The following is a 23594-nucleotide window of genomic DNA, read 5'->3' on the forward strand; positions in this document are numbered from 1 at the left end:
TTCAATGTTTCTAACTGATCAGCTACAACGCCCACAGCTCAGCAAGAGCTTGGTGGTGGTAACTTTGGTACTTCCACTCTTGAAACCAATTTCTGAGCTGCTCAATGTTTTCAATCCCTGACCTGAGTTAGACTTTGTGTGTGTGCAAAGCCAAGTAAGGCGATACCATCTTGGTTCTAGGAGCAGTTCAGAGTCTGCAAGGAAAGGGGAAATACTTTTTGGTAAACACTTAGAAGAAGATGGTTCTTTGGGGCCATCTCTTGTTGGGAGAACACGTCTATTAAGTGCACAGTTATTAGCACGGCTCAGTCAACGCTGGGTTAAATGAGGGAAGACTCATTTCACGTCATAAAGACCAGAGAATAAATCTCTTATGCAGGGGGACTTTGTTTTGGCTGACCTTTCCCTGGGCAGGAGGAGGGAAAATCAACCGCCTAGGTGGCTGGGAGGATGTTGGGCTGTGGTCCAAAGACTTAATCATAGTAAATATCTTTTCAGTAGTTCTGGGAGAGGTAAGTTGTTGAGCTGAAAGTTATTAGTGCAGCCATTGCTTAAAGGATTGTTTAAAGATAAGCTGGAGTAGCAGAAGACTTAGAATTAAAGACTCCCTTCACTTGAAATCTGATACATCCCATACTTCTGGTTTTCCTCATCCCTCCCTAGTTCCTCTTTCTCTGTATACTTTCATGGTTTCTCTTCACTTCCTGCTTTCTGAACATTGATGGTCTCAGGGCTTGGTTCTCCAGCTTTCTTGTCTCCATAGATGATCTTATTGAGTCTGATGGCTTTAAATATCACACCTCCCGAATCTCCAGCATGAACTGCACCTGAACTCAAGACTATCAACTGGACATCTCCACTATATCAAATAAAGTAGTTTCATAATATGTCAAAACAGAACCCTTAGTTTCTATCTCTTCATCCCCTGAGCCCAGCCTGCTCTTCCCCCAGAATTTACCATTTCAGTTGATGTTCTCATTTACTTAGTTGCTCCTGTTAAAAATACAGAGGCTGTCTGTGAGTCCTATTTTTAACTCATCTCCACAAAATATATTCTGAACCCTACCCAGCATGAGGCGTAGGCTGACTTAGAAAGTTGCATTCTAATTTGGTCTTGGGAGATGTAGTAGGTAGGGCATCTGATGAACAACAGACCACTCCAGGTCATGTCACATTCTTTTTGCTTTTGCACATTTCAGTGGAGATACCAAATTGGCCCATCTCAGGGGTCAGCTATGTAGACTTCAAATCCTGGGTCTTTGTTTTCAAAACTAGGAGTTTCAGTCCAGATCTCTTAGGCCCACAGGCAGGAACACAGGGTAAACTCTTGTACGTCAAGTGGACTTTTGTTATCTGTCCATCTTTGGTCACTGCAGGCACAAAAGATGTGAGAAGAATTGACCAAATCAGCATTTGCCCTCCCCCAGTAGTCATGGCACTATTCATTTCCATCCGCTGGTATCTCTTCCTCCCTAAGGAATTGTCTCCCTTCTTAACCTCACTTCACTTTTCTGCTCACTGTTGTTGAGAAGCCATAGCCTGTCCTCCACAGACCCCCAGACTTTTGCATAGTTCTTACTTCATTTTTTTGTAATCAAATATTTTATAATAAAGAAATGGAATTCTTTCTTTAAATGATGATGAAAAATGTTTTCTTATTATTATATCACTTATATGTGGAATCTATATCACTCATATGTGGAATCTAAAAAGAGAAAAAAAGAAAAAAGAAGACACTATGAACTCACCTACAAAACAGAAACAGACTTGCAGACATAGTAAACAATCTTATGGTTACTGGGGGAATGGGGATGGGAAGGGATAAATTTGGGAGTTTGAGATTTGCAGATATTCATTACTATAATAAAATAGATTAAAAAACAAATTTCTTCTATATAGCACAGGGAACTGTATTCAATATCTTGTAAAAACTTTTAATGAAAAAGAATATGAAAATGAATATATGTATATATATGTATAAGACTGGGATATTATGCTGTTCACCAGAAATTGATACACTGTAACTGACTATACTTCAATTTTTTAAAAAAATCAATAATTTAAAAATAAATTTTCAGTTTTTAAATACATTTTTTTTAAAGAAGAGAACATTCACAGTAGAAATAAACAGTGTGAAACATCTAGGAGTAAATCTAATAAAACTGTGTAGAACAATAACAAAGAAGGAGCAATTCTACTAAAGATGTTCATCTCTAGTCTTTGTGTTTTCATCTCTTTTGGGTAAGCACACATAGTTATGTATTTAAAAAGCCATATTCATGTAGGCTTAGTTCTGATAGTTAAGGCAGCTCCTCAGTCCCAAAACCCAGAGTCCTAAGACTGAGCGAAGGAAAGCAGATGGTTTCTCTGACTTTTGTGTGCTAAGTGAAGAGAGGATGTTTGTAACTGCTCGCACCATTGACTGTTAAATCTGGAAAACTGTGGGCATGCCTGGGGGACTAACTGCTGCTTTCCCACCTCTTGACTTGAAGCCATAAAGCCTTATTATTGAAAACAGTGACATCTCAGCAGCAAGTCCTGAAATTAAGATATGGATTTGTGATGCTTCTCCCTTTTTGTCCTTCCCCTGACTTTATTTTTTGGTTTATGGTTGCTTTATAAGACAAAACACTAGCTTCCTTGTCAAAAATCCAGTGGGAATGAGGAGTGGAAGGAAGCACCAACAGCGTGTTAGTGCAACAGCTATTTTGCTGCCACGTGAGGAATGGTGAGATCTCAGTAGGACTCGTTGGGAATGGAGAAACTTGTTGATAAATAGGACTGGGAAGTTAGATAAATAGGACTGGGAAGTTAGGAGGAAGAAGAACAGAAAGTTACACAGAGGCAGTTAAGCGCAGTTAAGTTACATTGTCATTTCCCTACCAATCAGATCCCTAGTTAAATTATGAACCATTCAGCTGGTTGAAATGGAAGACAGAGCCAGTCCATAAAGCATTCCAAAGGCACCATCACCATCACGTCACACATAATTTGTGGCCAAGGCTTGAACACCCGTGTAGGAGGAAGCAAGCTGGGGTTTGAGCAATTCCTCAGCCACGTGTATGGCAGGCAAAGGGTGTGGGAAACTTTCTGGCCATGGAAAGTAAACATCTCACCTCCAAAAGGGTACAGTCTTGCAAACATCGTGAAACAAAGACTTAGTATTGTGAGCTGAGCCAAGAATTTCCCAAAAGGGAAGGTGGAGCTTGGGCACAGCTTTCCTTCTCTTCCCCTGTGTAATATCGTCACATCATCTGGGGGTAACGTGTGCAGAAGGGAGCCTTTAGAAAGCCGGCTGGGCTACAATTTATGGTTCCCCTCAGCAACTAAATCTTTGTTCTCTGATCTAGAGCCCAGCAACTGTAATTGCTCTCTCCCCTTCTAAAAGTTATGTTTTTCCACAAAATATATGGATGTAATTTTAAAATTAAATAATATGCTCCCAAATAGCAGAGGCCTTCGCCTTTCCTACCCCGAAGTCCTGCTGCCCAAGACCCACTTTTGTCTCTTTTAGCTGTTTCTCCAGGTGCTTATCTGTTTGCATATAATCTTTCTAGATTTATTTGTTTTAAACTCTGCGTGCTGACTCCTGCTGTGTTAAAGACACAATACCTTTATATACTCCCTCCCCCTTTTCTGTCTCCCTATTCTCATAATTACATCACAATTTTTAGCTAAGTCAGTTGTCATTTTATATTAGTATGATTGGCAAATATGGTTTACCCCCTAAGTATGGTTCAGTTTTTTTCCATCAGATTTACTGATGTTCATTGATATTTTTTCCAAAAGCTCAAACATATCTGATAATATCTCTATTCTTCTTTTTTTTCTCTGAAGACTTCCTGCCAGACCCCTCTCTTCTTTCAGTTTTGGGGCTGCTGCACAGTTGTCATTCTGGAGTTCTTCTCCACTGTCACCCTTTCCAGATCCCCTGTTTCTAGATGCCCACGTCTTCCACTTTCTTGGTCCACTCTCATCTTCTGTAGGATAATCTTCTCTAGTTTTCTAAGAACGGGCACAGGGAGGCATTTATTTTCTAGTTCAGGGATGTGTCTGAAATGTCTTTCTTCTCCCTCATACAATTATTTATTATTTGGCTGTATACAGATTCCTGGTTGAAACTCAACTCCTTCATTTCTTTGAGCACACATATTGCTTTGACTAGTCCAATGCGAAGTTCGTTTCCAATCCTTTGTGAGTGCGAACCCCCTCCTCGCTCTGGGATAGTTTTTAGGATTTCTGTTTATTTTGATGAGCTCCAGAGGACTGGTCACCCAGTGACATTTTTGAATTTCAAGGTACATTCTTCAATTATGGAATTTTTATTTTATTACTTATTTGATAATTTCCTTCCCTCTCTTTTCTCTAAGTCTCTGGAATATCTATTATTGGGACCTTTGATCTCCTACATTGATTCCCCAGGATGCTTATCACTCTTTAAGAAAAATCTTTTTTGATCTGTTCTACTTCCTAAAAAGTGTCATCTACTTTGTTTTCCAAATATTCCACTAATTAAAACAAATGTTAACCATCTTCATTTAAATGTATAAGAGTTCTTTCCTGTAATGCATTCTCGATGAGTACATGTGTAGTACATTTTGGATTTCTCATTATTCTACATAGTCCTGTTTTCTGCATCCACACAAGCTCTGGAACACAACACAGCAATTCCAGTGTTCTGTAACTGCACTGCTCAACATGGTAGCTGCTAGCCATATTTGACTGTTTAAAGTTAAAATCATTAAAAAACAGCTCAGTGTCACGCACTAGTCACATTTCAAATACTTTCTAGTCACATGTGGCTAGTGGTTATAGTACTGGATATCACAGACATAAACATTTTCATTACCAAACATTCTCTTAGATACCACTGTTCTATGGTTACACATATAAGGGGTACGTAACTTTATATTAGTTTCAGGTACACAACATAAGAATTTTTGTATTGTACAAAGCCTACTTTTAAATTAAAAAATCATTTAAAAAGATTTTTTTTAAATTAACATACTGTAAAACTGACATTCTTGTGTGTGTACAGTTCTGAACTTTAGCACAAGCACAGGTAAAGCTAACCATTACCACAATCATGATGCAGAACAGTTCTATACCCTCCCCCAAATTCCCTCATGCTACTCCTTTGGAGGCAAACGCTCTCACCCTCCCCACCCCACCCCCACCCCAGCCAAATAACCACTAATCTATTGTCTGTTCCTGTTGTTTTACCTTTTCAAGAACAGAGCATAGATGGCATCATATAATATGTAATCTTTCGAGACTGGCTTCTTTCACACAGCTTACTGTCTTTAAGATGCATCCAATTTGTTGCATGTACCATCTTCAGTGCTGAATAGTGTTTCAGTATATGGTTTTACCAGTTTGCTTTGTTGTTCACAGATGTCCACTGAAGGACATCTTGGTTATTTCCAGGTTTTGGAGTTTATGAACAACTCTGCTAAAATACCTGTGATCAAGTTTCTGTGTGAATACGTTTTTACTTCTCTAAGGTGAATATATATCCAGGAGTAGGTTTGCTGTGGCATATATTAAGTCTATGTTTAATTTTATAAAAAACTTCCAAACAGCGTCTCAGAGTGGCTACGCTATTTTATATTCCCAGAGGCACTGTGTCCAGTAGCTCTGCATCTTTGTCAGTACTTGATATTGGCTTTTTTTTTTTTGCCATTCTAATACATATATTTATTTTGGATTTAATTTGCAATTCATATATATATATATATATATAATATTGAAGTATAGTCAGTTTACAATGTTGTGTCAGTTTCTGGTATACAGCACAATACTTCAGTCATACAGGAACATACATATATTTGTTTTCATATTCTCTTCCACTGTAAGTTCCTACAAGATATTGAATATAGTTCCTTGTGCTATACAGTGTAAACTTGTTGCTTATCTATTTTTTGTATATTAGTATCTACAAATCTTGAACTCCCAATTTCTCCTTCCCACCTCCTTCCCCTCTGGTAACCATAAGTTTCTTTTCTATGTCTGCGAGTCTGTTTCTGTTTTGTGAGAAAGTTCGTTTGTCTTATTTTCCCCCTAAATTCCACAATAAGTGAGCTATCATATGGTATTTTTCTTTATTTTTCTGGCTTACTTCACTTAGAATGATGATCTCCAGTTTCATCCATGTTGCAGCAGATGGCATTATTTTAGTTCTTTTTTATGGCTGAGTAGTATTCCATTGTGTAAATACACTACAATTCTTTATCCAGTCATCTTTCAATGGACATTTAGGTTGTTTCCATGTCTTGGCTATTGTATATAGTGCTGGTATGAACACTGGGGTGCAAGTGTCTTTTTGAATTAAGTTTCCCTCTGGATATATGCCCAGGAGTCAGATTGCTAGATCATAAGATTTTTAGTTTTTTAAGGAATCTCCATACTGTTTTCCATAATGGCTGGCCATACTACATTCCCACCAACAGTGTAAGAGAGTTCCCTTTTCTCCACACCCTCTCCAGCATTTATCATTCATGGACTTTTTAATGATGGCCATTCTAACTGGTGGGAGGTGATACCTCATTGTAGTTTGATTTGCATTTCTCTGATAATTAGTGGCATTGAACATTTTCTCATGTGCCGATTGGCCATTTGTATGTCTTCATTGGAGAATTGCTTGTTTAAGTCTTCTGCCCATTTTTGTATTAGATTGTTTTATTTTTATTTTTAAGTTGTATGAACTATTTATATATTCTGGAAATTAAGCCCCTGTCAGTCTCATTTTTACATATATGTCTCCCATTCCATAGGCTGCCTTTTTGTTTAGCTTATGGTTTATTTTGCTGTGCAAAAGCTTATAAGTTTAATTAGGTCCAATTTGTTTATTTTTGCTCTTATTTCTATTGCCTGGGTAGAGTGCCATAGGAGAACATTGCTGAGATTTATGTCGGATAATGTTTTGCCTATGTTTTCTTCTAAGAAGTTTACAGTGCCTTGTCATATGTTTAAGTCTTTAAGTCATTTTGAGTTTATTTTCGTGTATGATGTGAGGGAGTATTCTAACTTCATTGATTTACATACAGCTGTCCAGTTGTCCCAATACCATTTGCTGAAGAGACAATCAAATCTCCTTTGTCAAAGATTAATTGACCAAAAGTTTGTGGGTTTATTTCTGGGCTCTGTAGTCTGTTCCATTGATCCATATGTCTGTTTTTGTACTAATACCATGCTATTTTGATTACTGTAGCTCTGTAGCGTTTTCTGTAGTCTGGGAGGGTTATTCCTCCAGTTTCATTATTTTTCTTCGATATTGTTTTGGTAATTCTGGGTCTTTTGTGATTCCATATAAACTTTAGGATTATTTGTTCTAATTCTGTGAAGAATGTCCTGGGTAATTTGATAGAGATCACATTAAATCTGTAGATTGCTTTGGGTAGTTTGGCCATTTTAACAATATTAATTCTTCCAATCCAAGAACATGGGATATCTTTCCATTTCTTTAAGTCATCTTTAATTTCCTTAGTCAATGTTTTGTAGTTCTCCACATACAGGTCTTTCAATTCCTTGGTCAGATTTATTCCAAAGTACTTTATTTTTGTTTTTGATGCAATTTTAAAAGGGATTGTTTCTTCACTTTCCTTTTCTGACATTTCATTGTTAGTATAAAGAAATGCCACTGATTTCTGTCTGTCAATCTGGTATCCTGCTACCTTGCTGAATTCTTTTATTAGCTATAGTATTCTTTTATTTTTGTGTGGAGCCTTTAGGATTTTCTATATATAGTATCATGTCATCTGCATATAATCAAATTTTTACTTCTTCTCTTCCAATTTGGATCCCTTTTATTTCTTTTTCTTGTCTAACTGCTGTGGCTAGGACTTCTAATACTATATTGACTGAAAATGGTGACAGTGGGCATCCTTGTCTTGTTTCAGATTTTAGGGGAAGGCTTTCAACTTTTCAACATTGAGTATTATGGCTGTAGTTTTGTCATAAATAGCTTTCATTATGTTGGGATATATTCCCTCTATAGCCACTTTGGTAAGAGTTTTTTTTTTTTATCATAAACGAGTGTTGAATTTTAGCAAATGCTTTTTCTGCATCTATTGAGATGATCGTGTGGTTTTTGTCCTTTCTCGTGTTGATGTGGTGTATCATGTTGATTGATTTGTGTATGTTGAGTCATCCTTGTGTCCCTGGAATGAATCCAGCCTGTTAATGGTGTGTTATCTTTTTTATGTGGTGTTGGTTTCTGTTTGGTAATATTTTGTTGAGGATTTTTGCATCTATGTTCATCAACAATATTGGCTTGTAGCTTTCTTTTTCGGTAGTGTCTCTGTCTGGTTTTGGTATCAGGGTGATGGTGTTTTCATAGAATGAGTTTGGGAGTATTCCCTCCTCTTCAGTCTTTTAGAAGAGTTTAAGAAGGATTGATATGAGCTCTTCTTTGTATGGTTGATAGAATTCCTCAGTGAAGCCTTCTGGTCCTGGACTTTTGTTTGCAGGGAAGTTTTTTATTGCTGAGTCTATTTTACTTGTAGTGATCGGCCTGTTCAAATGATCTATTTCATCTTGATTCAGTTTTGGTGGACTGTTTGTTTCTAGAAACTTGTCCATTTCTTCTAAATTGTCCAATTTATTGCCATATAGTTGTTCATAGTATTCTGTTATGATTTTTTATGTTTCTGTGGTGTAGGTTGTAATTTCTCCCTTTTCATTTCTTATTTTGTTTATTTGTGTGCTCTCTCTTTTCTTCTTGGAGAGCCTGGCTGGAGGGTTGTTAATTTTGTTTGGTCTTTCAAAAACCCAGCTCCTGGTTTGATTGATTTTTTCTATTTGTTTAAATCTCTTCTTTATTTATTTCCTCCCTGATCTTTCTAATTTCTTTCCTTCTGCTGACTTTAGATTTTGTTTGTTCTTCTTTTTCTAATTCTTTTAGGTGATAGGTTAGGTGTTTATTTGAGATTGTTCTTATTTTTTGAGAAAGGCCTGTATTGCTATGAGCTTCCCTCTTAGGACTACTTCTGCTGCATCTCATAGATTTTGTGTGGTTGTGTTTTCATTGTCATTTGTCTCAAGGTACTTTTTAATTTCATCTTTGATTCCATCATTGAACCATTGATTTTTAATAGCATGTTGTTTAGTCTCCATACTGTTGTTTTTTTCTCATTTATTTCTCTGTAGTTGATTTCTAGTTTCATGCCATTGTGGTCAGAGAAGATGCTTGAAATAATATATATCCTCTTAAATTTGTTGAGGCTTCTTTGGTACTAGAGCATGTGATCTATCCTAGACAGTGCTCCATGAGCACTTGAAAAGGATGTATATTCTGTTTTGAGGGGATGTAAAGTCCTGAAAATATCAACCACATCCCACTGTACTATTGTGTCATTTAGTATTTCCACTGCCTTACTGATTTTCTGACTGGAAGATCTGTCCAATGATATTAGTGGGATGTTAAAGCATCCTATTAATATTGTATTCCCATCAATTTCTCCCTTTGTGTCTGTTAGTATTTGCTGTATATATTTAGATGCTCCTATATTGGGTGCATATATGTTAATGAGTGTAATAGCCTCATCTTGTATTGCTCCTTTGATAATTATATAGTGTCCTTTTTTTTTTATCTTTCTTTATGGCCTTTGTTTTAAAGTCTATTTTGTCTGATAGGAGTATTGCTACTCCCACTTTTTTGTCATTTCTATTTGCATGAAATACCTTTTCCCATGTTGTCACTTTCAATCTATGTGTGTTCTTCACTCTAAAGTGGGTCTCTTATAGGCAGCATATTGTAGGCTTTTGTTTTATTATCCAATCTGCCACTCTGTGTGTTTTGAGTGGAGCATTTAGTCCACTGACATTTATAGTAATTATTAATAGATATGTGTTTATTGCCATTTTGAACTTTGTTTTCCAGTTGACTTGATATTTCATTTTTGTTCCTTTCTTTTCCTTTTTGTGGTTTGATAATTTTCTTTTGTATTATCTTGGTTTGTTTTTGTTTTTTGTGACTCTGTTGTATGCTTTTGACTTGTGTTTACCCTATTTTTCAAGTATGTTAACCCCTTACTATATCCATTTGCTTTAGACTGATAGTCATGTAGGCTCAAACACATCCTATAAAGAATGAAGGAAAAAGAAAAAAATAAGAGAAAAAAAATCTATATTTTCTTGCTCCCCTCTTCCACCTATTATTATTTTGATATTCTTTATTTATTTTTTTTACATCTTCATTTTTATTCTCTTGCAATTCACTGTAGTTATCACATTTACAATTACGATTTTCTCATTTCTATAGCTTCCTGTTTCTTTTCTATTTAGAGTATTTCAGTATTTCTTTTAGGATAGGCTTAATATTGCTGAATTCTTTTAGTTTTTGCTTGTCTGTGAAATTTTTTATCTCTCCTACTCTGAAGAATAGTCTTGCTGTATAAAGTACCCTGGGTTGCAGCTTTTTCTCATTCAGGACTTTGAATATATCTTGCCATTCCCTTCTGGCCAGCATTGCTGTGTAGAGAAATCAGTTGAAAGCCTTATGAGGGTTCCCTTGTAACCAATCCTTTGTTTTTCTCTTCCTGCCTGTAGAATCCTTTCTTTATCTTGTAACTTTGGCCATCTTAATTATGATATGTCTTGGAGTAGGTCTGTTTGGGTTCTTCTTGTTTGGGACCCACTGTGCCTCCTGTACTTGGATAACTATTTCCTTCTTTAGGTTTGGAAATTTTTCAGTCATGATTTCTTCAAATACCTTTTCAATTCCCTCTTCTCTTTCCTTTCCTCCTGGGACCCTTATTATGTGTAGGTTGGCATGCTTTATACATAGGTCCCTTATGTTGCTTTCATTGGTTTTTATTTGCTTTTCTGTCTGCTGTTCTGATTGAGTGACCTCCATTATCCTGTCTTCTAAGTCACTAATTCATTCCTCTGCATCATCTAGTCTGCTCTTGATTGTCTTTAGCTCGGCTCTTATCTCAACAATTGAGTTTTCTGTTTTTAATTGGCTCTTCTTTATAGTTTCGATTTCCTTTTTAAAGTATTCTCTGTCTCTATCCACAGTCTCTTTTAGTTCTTTTAGTGCATTGATCATTCCCTTTTTGAAGTTATGACCTAGTAGACTATTGAGGTCTATGTAATTGATCATTCTTTCAGGAGATTTTTCTTGTTCTTTTAATTGGGAGTGGTTCCTCTGTTTCTTCATTTTAGTTATATTTCTCTGGTTCTATGGATTTAGGAGTATCATTTATCTACTGTGGTCTTGAAAAGCTGTTTTTTTTTTTTTTTGGGTTTGTGTTTATTTAAAGTGGGAGTATTTCTGTGTAGACTGTGTGCATCTAATAAGTTTGTTGTTATTGATGATCTTAGTATAGATGGTTGCCACGTCTGTCTTCCATGAGTGTTGGCTCTTATCCCTTTGATTGGCAGTGTTGTGGTGATCAGAGTCTGCCCTGGTTGTTGTTGTTGAGCTGGGATTCCTTTTTCATTCTGTGGTTGTCACAGCCTTGACAGGCACCAAGTCTGCTCCTCTGTTCTTTTGCTGGAATAGAGGCTTCTAGTCCCATTTCTGAGCTGCAGCATGTGGTAGGCAGGGCTGGATTGCTTCAGCTGGGAAAGAGAGTAGGCAGGAGGTGTCCAGAGAGAAGTGCCCTGTGTGGTGTTGCCTGTCTCTTGTTATGGAGGCTTACAAAGTATTCTTTGTTGATGCTGCCTTTGTCCTCACCTTAGCTGTGGGAATGTCAGCCACCTATTCTGGTGTCCCCCAGGTTCTGAGCCCCAGGAACCACCAGTGCAGATCCATCATTGTCAGGTGCTAGGAACCACCGTAGCATGTGTGCTGTTACACAGCTGAATCTGTGGTGCACCAAAGTGTCAGGGAAGACCCCAGCCCCACCTCCACATATGGTCCAGTATGCCAGCCTGTTGTAAATACCCATACTCGCCCCCACTGTGAGTTAGAACTCTGCTCACTGCCTGTTCCAGAGAGAGCAAATCCACTCTCTATGCCTGCGGCTGTAAACAAATCTCAGTCCAGCCTGCGAAGTCGCCAGGCAGCTGGGTATGGATTCAGCTTTAGCCCCGCCTCTTCACAGCAGTGATGGCTATGACCAAGCCCCACTTCTTTTCTCGTGAGAACACACCAACAATGGAGCCAAGTGGAGAAAGTGGCTATGGCGTGCCTGAGTTGTGACACTCCCCCACTACACACACCAACAGTGGTGCTTTTTCATGGGAGTCCCAGGCTATTCTGTTCTACACACACCCCCAGCCAGAACTCCACCACTCTCCAGTCCCCTGAGGCTGTCTCTGTGGAGGGGACCACAGCCCCCTGCCTGGGCTCCTCACCCATCTCCAGCAGCCAGTCCCAAGTCATCCCTGCCAGCTTGTCTAAGGCTGTGGATCACAGGGACCCTCTGTGGCAGTTTCCCTTAGTTCTGTCTGCCAAGCAGTTGCCACTTTCTCCTCGGAGTCTTGGAAGCTCCTCTTCTGTCCCCACTGACCTTCTGGCTTGAGAGGGGGCATCCCAGTTTGAGGGTGCCTTTCTTTCTGTGCCACTCCCTCCTTGCAGGACCAGTCCTGCACTGATTTTTTTTTCTTTTTTTTTCTTACCAGCTTTTGTGAGAATCCTCCGTATTTCAAAATGAGAGACACTCTGCCAGATTTCAATAGGTGTTCAGTGTGATTCAGTGGGTTTGCAGATGTAATTCTTGGTGTATTTGTGGGATAGGGTGAGCTGTGAGTCTCTCTACTCCACCATCTTGGCTCCTCCCTCAATTTGCAATTCCTTAAAGGCTAATTATATTTTGCTTCTTTTCTTGTGCTTATTTACCATCTTTATATCTTTTTTGGAGACGTTCATTTTTTTTTTGCCCATTTTAAAATCAGGTTGTTTATTTTCTTACTGTTGAGTTTTGAGATTTGTTTATATATTCTGGTTATAAGTTCTTTGTCAGATATGTGATTTGCAAATACATCTCCCAGTCTGTGGCTTGCTTTTCATTCTCTGAATAGTATCTGTTACAGTGCAGAATTTCCAATTTTGATGGTTCTGATTACTGTTGCTTTATAATAAATCTTCAAATTGGATAGTGTGATTTCTCCAATTTTATTATTATTTTTTGAAATTACTTTGACCATTCTAATTGCTTTTCCATATATATTTTAGAGCCAGTGTACTATATCTACAAAAGAAAATCCTAATGGGATTGAGATTGGAATTTAGTAAAATGCTTAGATCATTTTGGGGGGTGAAATTAACATCTTAACTATGCTGAGTCTTTCAGTCCATAAATGTGGTATATCTCTCCATTTACTTAGCTCTTCCTTGAGTTCTTTCATTAATGTTTTATAATTTCTATCATACAGATTGTGCACATTTTCAAGATTTCTACATCATTATGTTATTTTTTGAAGCTATTGTAAATTATATCTTTTAAAATTTTGATTTCTAATTGTTTACTACTAATACACAGAAATACAATTTATTTTTAAATGTTGATTATGCATTTTATGTCCCATTTTATGTACCTGTGATCATTCACAGGTATCCTGTGACCTTGATAAACTCATTTATTAGTTCTAGGAGCTTTTTGGGCAGATTCCTTGCAAATTTCTACGTAGATTATCATCTTATATGTGAATGGAAAGAGCCTTCTTTCTAATATCAGGGTTTTGGTGACAATATACTCAGAGATCAGATAAAAATTTCAAGTGTCATAAAACAAAGCTGGAGCTTTTGGTCCCCTTCTTTTTCACTTCTGTCTTCCTGATTTAAACTCCTTCTGGATTATCTGCATGCTTTCCCCCCCCACTCCCCTAATCATAAAGATTTTCATATAAATACTCTCCCAATGAAATGGTGTTATGGCAAGAGTGGTTTTAGTGACATGGTCTTTGTAAGACATTAACTATTCTAAAAGCAAAATCAACTTTCCTAGGTGGTCTCAGGACCTTTAACTTCATACCCAGAAGCCCCCTCAAATAAGTTATTCCACTGAGTTACTTGGTGGTAAATGTTGCATCTTTAACACCAGTGATGATAAAATTGAACTGGAGCCAGGCATCCCTGTTGTCCAGATGCCTCCTCAGGGGCTTCTGATAAAGGGATGGAGAAGCATCAGTCCCAGGACTGAGACAGCCTGGGGAGCCACGGAGGAAGGGGGCCGACGGTTCTGGCTCCTCCAAAGGCTCCTGGAACCAAACCACAGCTGGTGTCTTCCAGACAAAGTGGTTCCATCATTTGTTTATAGAAAAATGGTACTCCCACCACCAGCTGACCCTTTAAGGATGTTTCCAACAGCTTAGCCCACACAAATGACAGGCTGAAGTTAACTGTACCACTCTAATTGAGGACTGTCAAAAATACCAACACGCAGGAGGTGGCACTTGGGTCCCAAATTGTCCTAGAGAATAAGAAGGAAGATGAGAAAAATATTCCCTGTGGGCTGCCTTAGCTTACATGCATTATGTCATTAATTTGGCGACAAAACAGGAAACAACACCATGCTCAGAGCCAAAAATAAAGCCCAGGCGCCACGTCCAGAAGTCCTAAAGACAAGATGAAGAGAGTTTTTAATTAGGACCGACCAGCCATAATAAACCTATGGAGACAGAACTGCATGCTCCCTGGCACACACTACACCACCCATCCAGCAGGGTCAGTAGCTAAAAATGCACTTTGAGTGGAAAGAATAAAAAAGCCAATGTGAAATCCATTAGGCCCTAGCAATGGGTTGACTTGCCAAGTTTTTTCACTAGTAATGCACAGCTGTGAGAAGACTATCACACCCAACGTCTCCACCTCTCAGGCGCTATTTATGTTCCAGAGGGGCTTCCAAGGAGCACACAGAGCTGTTCGCAAAAGCCAGGTTTTATTTTCTTCAATAAATACTCACCAAGATGTGGCCACGCCCGAACTTTGTGCTACAGCCACTTTATCTTTTTTCTATCTTTCCCAGCTTTATTGAGATATAATTGACATGTAACATTGTGTACAATATGATGATTTGAAATGTATATATACTGCAAAATAATTATCATAAGACATTCAAGTGTTCTTGGTGATGTTGAGGCAGATCTAACCCATCCACCCATCCACCCATCCACCATTACCAGGCATCTACCACATTCCAGATACTGGTCTGGGTGCTTAGAACACAAAGTGGTACAAAATGTAGACATCCCTGCCCTAAGAAGTTCATAGTCTTGGCTACCTTTTTTCAGAAGCCATATTGTTCTTTCCATCATTCATTTATTCAACAAATCCTAATTGTGATATTATCTTAAATTTTATTTTTTTAATTATCTTAAAATTTATTTTTTTAACACTTCTTTTTTCTTCTTTTTTCGTGGAGGGGTAAGTAATTAGGTTTATTTATTTATTTTCAGAGAAGGTACTGGGGATTGAACCCAGGACCTTGTGCATGTTAAGTATGTGCTCTACCACCTGAGCTATAGCCTCCCCCAGTCTTAAATTTTAAAGAAACTTTTTTCCCCTTATGATTAAAGCAACATAGAGACACTGTAGAAAAACAAGAGGATACAGGAAATAGTAGACAAGTTGTTGTTAGCACTTCTATATGTGTCCTTAAGACCAAGGTTTTCCAACATTGGCACTATCCACCTGTGGGGACGACAATTTTTCGGGGTGGGAGGCATCCTGTGCACTGTGGGTGTTTAGCAACATCCCCGGCCCCTGCCCCCTACCTCCTAGATGCCAGTAGCAACTCCCTTTCTACTCATCACTCCTGTTGGAACACCTCAAAATGACTCCAGACATGGCCTGTCTCCCAGGCTCTCACTGACTTAGGCCATTCCAGGTTTGGTGTGGGGTTTGTTGACTGAATTCTGCCATTCATCCTTTTCCCTTCTGGGAGTCTAGATGACACTTATAAACACAGGGAATTGAGCCAAATGGAATAGAAGTTAACTACTTTATTCATTACCCAAATTGGGGTAACTGGACCTCATGTAAGCTGTACTGGTTTCACTCATCCAAAGCAATCTAAGAAGCTGGGACTGGAAAGAAGAGGCCTGGCTGGGCCTGGCTGGGGCAGGACGTGAGCCTCTGGGAGGGACAGGTCTGAGAGGCCAGGAAACGGGGAGGTTCTGTCATAGAGTTTTGAGGCAGAATGACCTGCATCTACTTGTATGCCCATTTGGCCAACTGAGATGAGCCTCTCTCTCTAGGTTGGAGGGTCATTGCCAAGGCTGGGCACTGCCTCTTCAGCTCTGCTGAGAAAGCCATGGAATTGGAGGGACCTCCTGTTTTATGAGTCAAGGCAGGAATGCGGGGGGTGGGGGCTGGGGAAGCAGGCAAAGAAGGGCTCAGATACATAGTTTCCTTTCTGTAAATATAGAAATACACAGACACAGTTTAAGCAAAAACAGTGTCATACTCTACAGAGTGTTTTATAGCCTTCCTGGTGTCACACTGTACCTACTCTTTTGTAACCCTTTTCAGTTAACGTATCAGCACTTCTCCCTTTAAATTATTTAAGACGTAATTTTAAATGGCTGCCTACTGCTTGCTTGTACATAATGTGTTTAACCAATTCATTTTCAACTTTGATGCTTGTTGTTTTCAAATTTCTTCTAATATGAAAACACTTGGGCATCTAAGACAGCACATTTATCCTTGATCATTGCCTATGGGCAGATTATTAGATATAGAAGCATCGATTCACATGGTGTGCATTGCAATGTCCTCCTGGAAGGGAACCCCAAATTATATGTAGCTAAGATAACTGGGCCATAAATAAAGAAAAGGCAACTTAACAGATGCACTGCATATCTTTCTGGCTTCTCTGAAGTCCAGATGATTGCTTAAGTCTGGGGCCCCCAGTTTCAAAGGCTTGAGCCCTGGATGTGGGTTTTGCTGCCCCCCCCCACTTCCCCTAGCAGCCAACAGCTCTGATGTCCCCGGAAAGACTCTGGTCTTCCCTCCTTGGGCACCAGACTCCTTGTGCACCACGTGTGCTTTGTTACTGTCGCCGTGCTGTGCACACAACCCTGTTGTCTTCTGGATTTAACACCCCTGATGAGGTTAGATGCATTTTCATTGGCTGTGATCTCAACTGGAGAAGGCTGTTGTTTATTGTAAATGTTTGTAATTTTCTGTATATCATGATATTTTGCCATCTTAGGAAAATTGTTCTGATTTCCTTCCCTGGGATAGCCAGTTCTTAGAGGTGGCAAAAGACTGAGCCGGGAACATGCCCTTGATATGCAAACTCACCATTCCAGGTTACACCTACTCCACCTGGCCCTGGCACCCCAGAAGGCATTCCTCTGCTGTAATCATCCCAGGGCAGTGCCAGGTGCCAGGCAACTAGGGACCACCCTTAAAGCCCAAAGCCTGCCGAAAAAACCTCAAACTAGCCAGTCCTAAAGAGTTCTGCCCTGCCCTGTCTTGCCTTTTCAGAGGACTCCCCAGTAAAGGCCATGACCTGAATGTCCCCCTCACTCCTGTCTTCTGCCTCCTGACCCCTCTAGTGTCTTTCCCACGTGGCCCTGCATGGATGCCGTGCCTCCTGTCTCCAGGATCCCCGCGTATAATAAACTTTGGCTTTTTCCGAGCCTCTCTTCTGCCTCCTGTTGTGGCTAACCCTGCTGCCCATCTCACAGAATATACAATGGCGTGGTTCAGGCTTTATGAAGCAGATTCCCAAGGCTTCCTGGGGATGAGTTATCAATCTTCCAAGAATCCAGGCAGTGACATTTTTCTGTTGTGTTTCCAGCCTGAGGATCCCATAAGGAAGAGCTGCTGGGATTCACCCACACACTTCCTTAAAGTGACCTTTAACCAGGGTGGTTGTTAAACACTAGAACCAGTGAAATACTGTCTGGAAATCAAAAGCTCACTTTGTTCTAGGAGACTTTTTGTATCTTTTTTCTTCATCTTTCTCTTCCCCAACTTCAACATGACCCCAAAAAGTGCCGTCTGAGTTGCGAATCAGGAGACAGCCCGACTGCCAAGCTCAATATTTGTGTTTGGGAGCGTGGCCCCCGTCAAACAGTAGTTGCCCTTGAGCTGCCTCCAAGGTCTCTCTTAGCCAGTGTGTTGGCCAAACATTCCTGCTCTTCATTTTTTTGTCTTTGTTTGTTTGTTTGTTTGTTTAGGTTTGGGAGGGAGCTAAGTGTCTTCAGGGGAAGAGATGGACTAGGCAATGAGGAGGCTATGGCCATGGTGGGGCTCAGTCCCCAGAGTCCGGCTGTACATCCCCAGCTGCCCCTTCTAACCTCTGGTGGAGTCAGAAAAAGCCTCTGGGTTTGTGGAAACAGTGGAACCAATGGGGTTGGCACAGCCAACAAAAGCCCAGTGTTCCGCCCACTCTGAATCCAGCGCCCAGGTCCATCTTCCAGAGACACTGACGGCTCTGTTCTGCGAAGCACCGGCCTTGCGTCACCGACCAGGAGAGAAGGCGCGTGTGAGACCTCCCTCTTGCAAAACACAGAGCCGCCAGAGAGCAGGGCCAGAGCCCTGACGTTGGATCTAGCAGGGTGTTTGGTCAGGGAGGCAGTTCATCTTTCTCCCGGCACCCCATGGAGGTCAAGGACGCTTCAGGTTCTGTCCGGGAAGGATGAGGAGGGCAGGGTCAGCCCTTGGACGATGCCTCTGGAGCGCTCCTGGCACCCCTGCCACCGTTGGTAACTCCAGGGCCCAGAGGCCTTACCAGTCTCAAAGTGCAGCTGAAGTGGAGAAAAAGCCAGCCAACAGAATTCCCTACATTCTGATTATGGCTCTTAAATGAAGAAACAAACAAAAGACCCCTACATGCATGCAAATAAACAGAAATACAAATAAAAATGTGAGCTGCGGCTTCTTTATTTTCTGTCATGTGGTCATATTGTCTTTCTAATTAGAAAAGATAGAAAGGAAACAATTCAAAAATTTTCACCAGGTTTTCAAAGGTAGAATCAGGGCAGAGTGCAGGCATCCAGCCCGGTGAATGTGTGGAAACATGCTCGAGCCTGGGGAGGTGCTACATGGGGGGAGGTGGGGGGCACCACTTTGACCCGACTTGCTTACCTGTCAGATAAGGCCTGATCTCCTTACATGGATTCGAGGAGCAGTGGAATCTTGGAAGACTCAGGCCTCCACTGTGCCTCAAGCCAAAGAAATCCTGGAGGTGGCTGGGGCTGTTTTCTGGGCCTGCTGTGGCCCATTAATCATGTCAGCTGCTGAGAGGGCCTGGAGGGGGTGAAGGCAGGGCAAGCATAGATGGGGAGGGGCTTGTGGTGCATGAAGACAAGGCCCTGGGGAGACAGGAGGAGAATAAAAGTTGCCAGAGAAATTTGTCTCAAGGGACAACTTCTCTCACACTTGATATTGACCCCATGGGATCACATTTTCTTCTCAGGAGGTTGGAAGTTCCCAAGGGTAGCCAGGAGATTGTTGAAAGAATAAAGCTTTCATTCCAGAAACCTGCCCCTGGACACAGAGATCTCTACTGGCAGATCTTTCTGTGAAATCCTGTGGATCTCTGCGTTTAAGTGAAGAATCTCCCCATCTCTTCTCTCCCAGCTTCCCTTCCCATCACGTAGACACTAACCCTTCCCTTTGCCTCCATTAACTTGGATTAAGTTTTCAAAGGTTAAAAAGATTAACCCTTTTATCAGGATCTGAAAAGTCTAAGTCTAAATATTGTGTTGAAGGAAACTTTGGGTTTGGGGATCCTGTCTGGGCAGGTATGTGTGTGTATTCCAGACACTGTAGACCTGAGGGCATCCCCAATAGCCCCGCCCCTCGGGCCTGGAGTTTAAGACCACGGGTACTTCCTGGCCTTCTTAGGTCCTGCTTCTCTCTCCCAGGACGGAATTCCTGCTCGTGTCACACAACTAAAAAGTACATTGGGTACCTGAAAAGAGGATTCTCTTTTTTAATTTTCGTAATTCTTATTTTTTCTTGAAGTGTAGTCAATTTACAATGTTAGTTTCAGGTGTACAGCAAACAGTTCAATTATACATATATATATATTCAGATTCTTTTCCATTACAGCTTATTACATGAAATTGAATATAGTTCCCTGTGCTGTGCAGTAGGTCCTTGCTGTTTATCTTTTTACATAGAGGATACTCTTTAAAAAACAAAGAAAGATGGCATCAGCCTGGGGTTGAGCAGTTGAGAAAAGGGAGGAGGAAGACATCCCCAAGCAGAAGGGCTGTTGCTAAGCAGGTGATACTACAGAAGTGTGCAAAGCTCATGGACGAGGCTCGCCCAGCTCTCGTGGCAGCTCCGAGACAGGGCTGCCCAGTTAAGGTCTGGGAATCCTCCTGGCTTCTGGACCCTATTTGTTGGGGTCCCTAGTGTCTTTCTTCCTCCAGGCTGGCTGCAGCCATCTGCCAGGAGACCTGGGCAGGTGCTCAGCAAACGGGAGTCACAGGTGAAAGGAAAGAGTGTAAGTGGGAGGAGGGGGAATTGCAATTCACTGAGACCTGGGAGAGCAAGAAAGCCTGATGGGGGCCGCGCATCACAGGACAGGAGTGGGCCATCCTCAGATCAGGAGGACTTCCCCACTCTGGAGGGCAGGAAATGAGTTGCTTGGCCCAGATCTGCGGCCCCACTCGATGCAGGGGGAAATGCATAGGAATAAAGTGGATGCTTTCTTTAGTTTGTGCCCTGGTCCAGGCATGGTTTGGGGCGCCTCCTTGGTTTTGGGATTTGGAAACTTTCCTGCGAGTGAGAACTGAACTTAGCATTGTCTCCAGAGCCAGAAAATGTGGGCAATAAAGCCCAGCAGGGCCATTTCCCGGAGCAACCCGGTGCCTCTGCGGGTGCTGAGGAGCCTCTGATCTCCGGAGAGTGGTGGCCAAGGTGGCGGTGGTTTGTTTTGGTGGAGGTCCTGGCTTCCTCACCTGGCCTCCGAGCAGATCTGACACTGGCCTCCTGCTGGGCTCATTTAATACGTGTGGATGGGGACAGTGGCAGTGGAATTTCTCATTTTGCCCACTCATGCAGGAATGGCACCACGCAGGACTCTGCCCGAGGTAAAGAGGCCAGGGAAAGAACATTTGCCCCCACCGTCCGGGACCCTTCCCTGACTCTGCAGCAGCTCAGCTGTGTTGCTGCGGAGAAGGCCCTGTTCTTTGAGGCTCCGCCAGCAAAGTGCATGTGAGCAATTTTCCCCTCTTCTTGAGACATTCCTTCCTGCGTCTTTGCAGCCACAACCTCTAGCTTCTCCTTTTCCAGGGCCCAGATGGTGAGAAGTGATCGGAGCTGGGTGTACACCCACCCCCAACATGCCCACACCCAGTGTGCCATCAGGAGGACCCCGTCAGGAGCATGTGACCCCCCTCATCCTCCTGCAAAGGGCCCCGTGGGTGATTTCATCAAAGGGACATTCCAAGGTCTTCTGCAACCTTTTGATCACTTGTGAAATTGTCACTTGTGCAATCTCCAAGCTTGAAAGCAGAGGAGGCAAGAGCCGGGTACTGTCATCTGAGGGCCGTGAGTGCCACAGAGATTCATCGGGCTGGGCATGCCTTAGACCAGCTGGCAAGGTGAACATCTCCCTGTAACCTGAGGAAGGGCTGGGGATAACAGTCAAGATTTTGACTTGCAAACCCCTGGCTGTGAGGCAACTCCAAGCACCTCAAAAGGACACCATCATCTTTTTCCTTTGAAAGGGCGGCCTCCAGTGCCCCAGGAACCTGTCTCAGTCCCTGCTGACTCTGGCCTCACCAGGTTCCAGGACCTCTGACCACAGAGCAATGCTGCGTCACGGCTCATCTTAATGAACAGGGCAGACAGAACTGACCCTTTCTCCCTCTTGAAAGAGAAACATCCTGGAAATAGCTAAAAGTCAAAACAAACACAGAAACAAACAACTTGTCTAGACCTGCAATCTGTGTCCCACTGGAAAAACAGTCTGGGTTTTGGAGGCAGAGAACATTTCAGCAGGACAGCCCACATTTGCGGCTCCAGAAAACTTGCCAAGTCTGGTCACCGATGGTTAAAATGGCCACGTATGCTTCCTGACTTTGCACGTGACTTTGCAGTTCCTCTCCTCCTGGGGTGGGGTCTGTTTCCGCACCCACTGAATCTGGGCTGGCCTGTGACTTGCTTCGACGAATAGAATGTGGTAGATGTGAGCATATGCCAGCTGTGAGCGCGGTCCTCGGGGGGGCTGCACACTTTCTCTTGGTCTCTTGTGACCACCCTGTGATCAGGGCCCAGCCAGCCTGCTGGAGGATGAGTGACACAGGGCTCGCCACCCGCAGCTATCGCCCCCGACATGACTGCAGCCCTTCTAGAACAGCCGGCCCCCAGCGGACCCCTCACCCCACGCTGGATCACAGACAAGTGGGAGGGCCTAGTCGAGCCAGCCTAGATAAGAACCATCCAACTCACTGAAGGATTTTGAAAAATAATAAAATAATATTCAATGGTGGTTGTTTTAAACCTCTTAAGTTTTGGGATGGTTTGTTATGAAGCAAAAGCAATTGATACACCAGCTAAGTCCGTCATTGGGGGAGGGTGGGGAGAAGAGGGGTGAGAGAAAGGGACTTCAGAAGAAGGGGCTGTCGTGGATGTTTTCTCAGCCTTTTCATATATGTATCATCTCCTTTGTTTTATCGTCAACCTTACTTTACTGGCAAAGTTAAAACAGAACAAGTAAGTTGCTTTTCTGACCTGTCCAGTGACCTTTCTAGTAATGGTGCTATAGCTGGACAGTTTTCTTAGTGGATTAGCTCCCTGGTCTTAGATGCACCTGGCTTCAAATCCTGGCTCCACCCTTCCCCAGAGCCCTGATCTCAGGCACGTGGTTTAATTTCTCTGAACTTCTGTTTCTTTATCTGCAAAATGGGATAATGGCACTGTCTAACAGACTTGTGGTAAGGAATACTATTTGTAAAGTATTTCTCATGATGTTTGGCACAAGGAGTGATATTATTATTTCACTCTTTAGGCTACTGCCTCTATCTTTTCTCAGAACTACATTTTCTGGTAAGTATGGGTACCAATAGTCAGAGGATGGCATCTTCGATAATTCCATCTTCCCTTCGTTTCTCATCACCTTCTCCTGTTGACTTGGCCCTGGTTAGACTGTGATACTGGTGACACCCAGTGAACAACACCTCCTGGTGCAAACAGGCACACCTCAGAGATATTGCAGGTTTAGAACCAGACACCGCAAAGTGTCACAGTAAAGTCAGTCACACAAAATTTTTGGTTTCCCAGTGCATATCAGAGTTATGTTTCCACTATGCTGTAGTCTCTTAAGCGTGTAGTAGTGTTGTATCTTAAAAAAAAAAATAGTGTACATACCTTAATTTAAAAGTACTGTTAAAAAGAGCACTTTTTATAGGAACCATCATAGGAACTTCCTTCAATGTTGATGCCTGCTAAAGGTTGGGGTGGCTGTGGTGATTTCCAAAAATAAGACAACAGTGAGGTTTGCTGCATCAACTGACCCTTGCTTCCATGAATGATTTCTCTGCAGCAGGCAGTGCTGTTTGACAGCATTTTACCCACAGAAGAACTTCTTTCAAAATTGAAGTCGATCCTCTCAAACCCTGCCACTGCTTTATCAAATAAGTTTATGTAACATTCTAAATCCTTTGCTGTCATTTTATTTTTTTATTTTTTATTTTGTTCTACATACCTTTTTATTAAAAATTATTTTTAGCTTCAA

The 23594-nt window shown here is 41.6% G+C and overlaps 1 protein-coding gene across 1 annotated transcript in view; it reads left to right on the forward strand.

Moving 5' to 3' along the window:
* The window catches only part of LOC105083132 (threonine aspartase 1), a 261114-nt gene extending 239776 nt beyond the window's left edge, over nt 1-21338 (forward strand). Inside the window, exon 14 of the mRNA XM_045508688.2 lies at nt 21149-21338. Within this exon, the coding sequence (XP_045364644.2) occupies nt 21149-21169 (21 nt within the window). The 3' untranslated portion in view covers nt 21170-21338. The remainder of the gene's footprint in view (nt 1-21148) is intronic.
* Nucleotides 21339-23594: the final 2256 nt, after the last annotated feature.

Source organism: Camelus bactrianus, chromosome 19 (genome assembly GCF_048773025.1).
Source record: "Camelus bactrianus isolate YW-2024 breed Bactrian camel chromosome 19, ASM4877302v1, whole genome shotgun sequence".
Lineage (NCBI taxonomy): Eukaryota > Metazoa > Chordata > Mammalia > Artiodactyla > Camelidae > Camelus > Camelus bactrianus.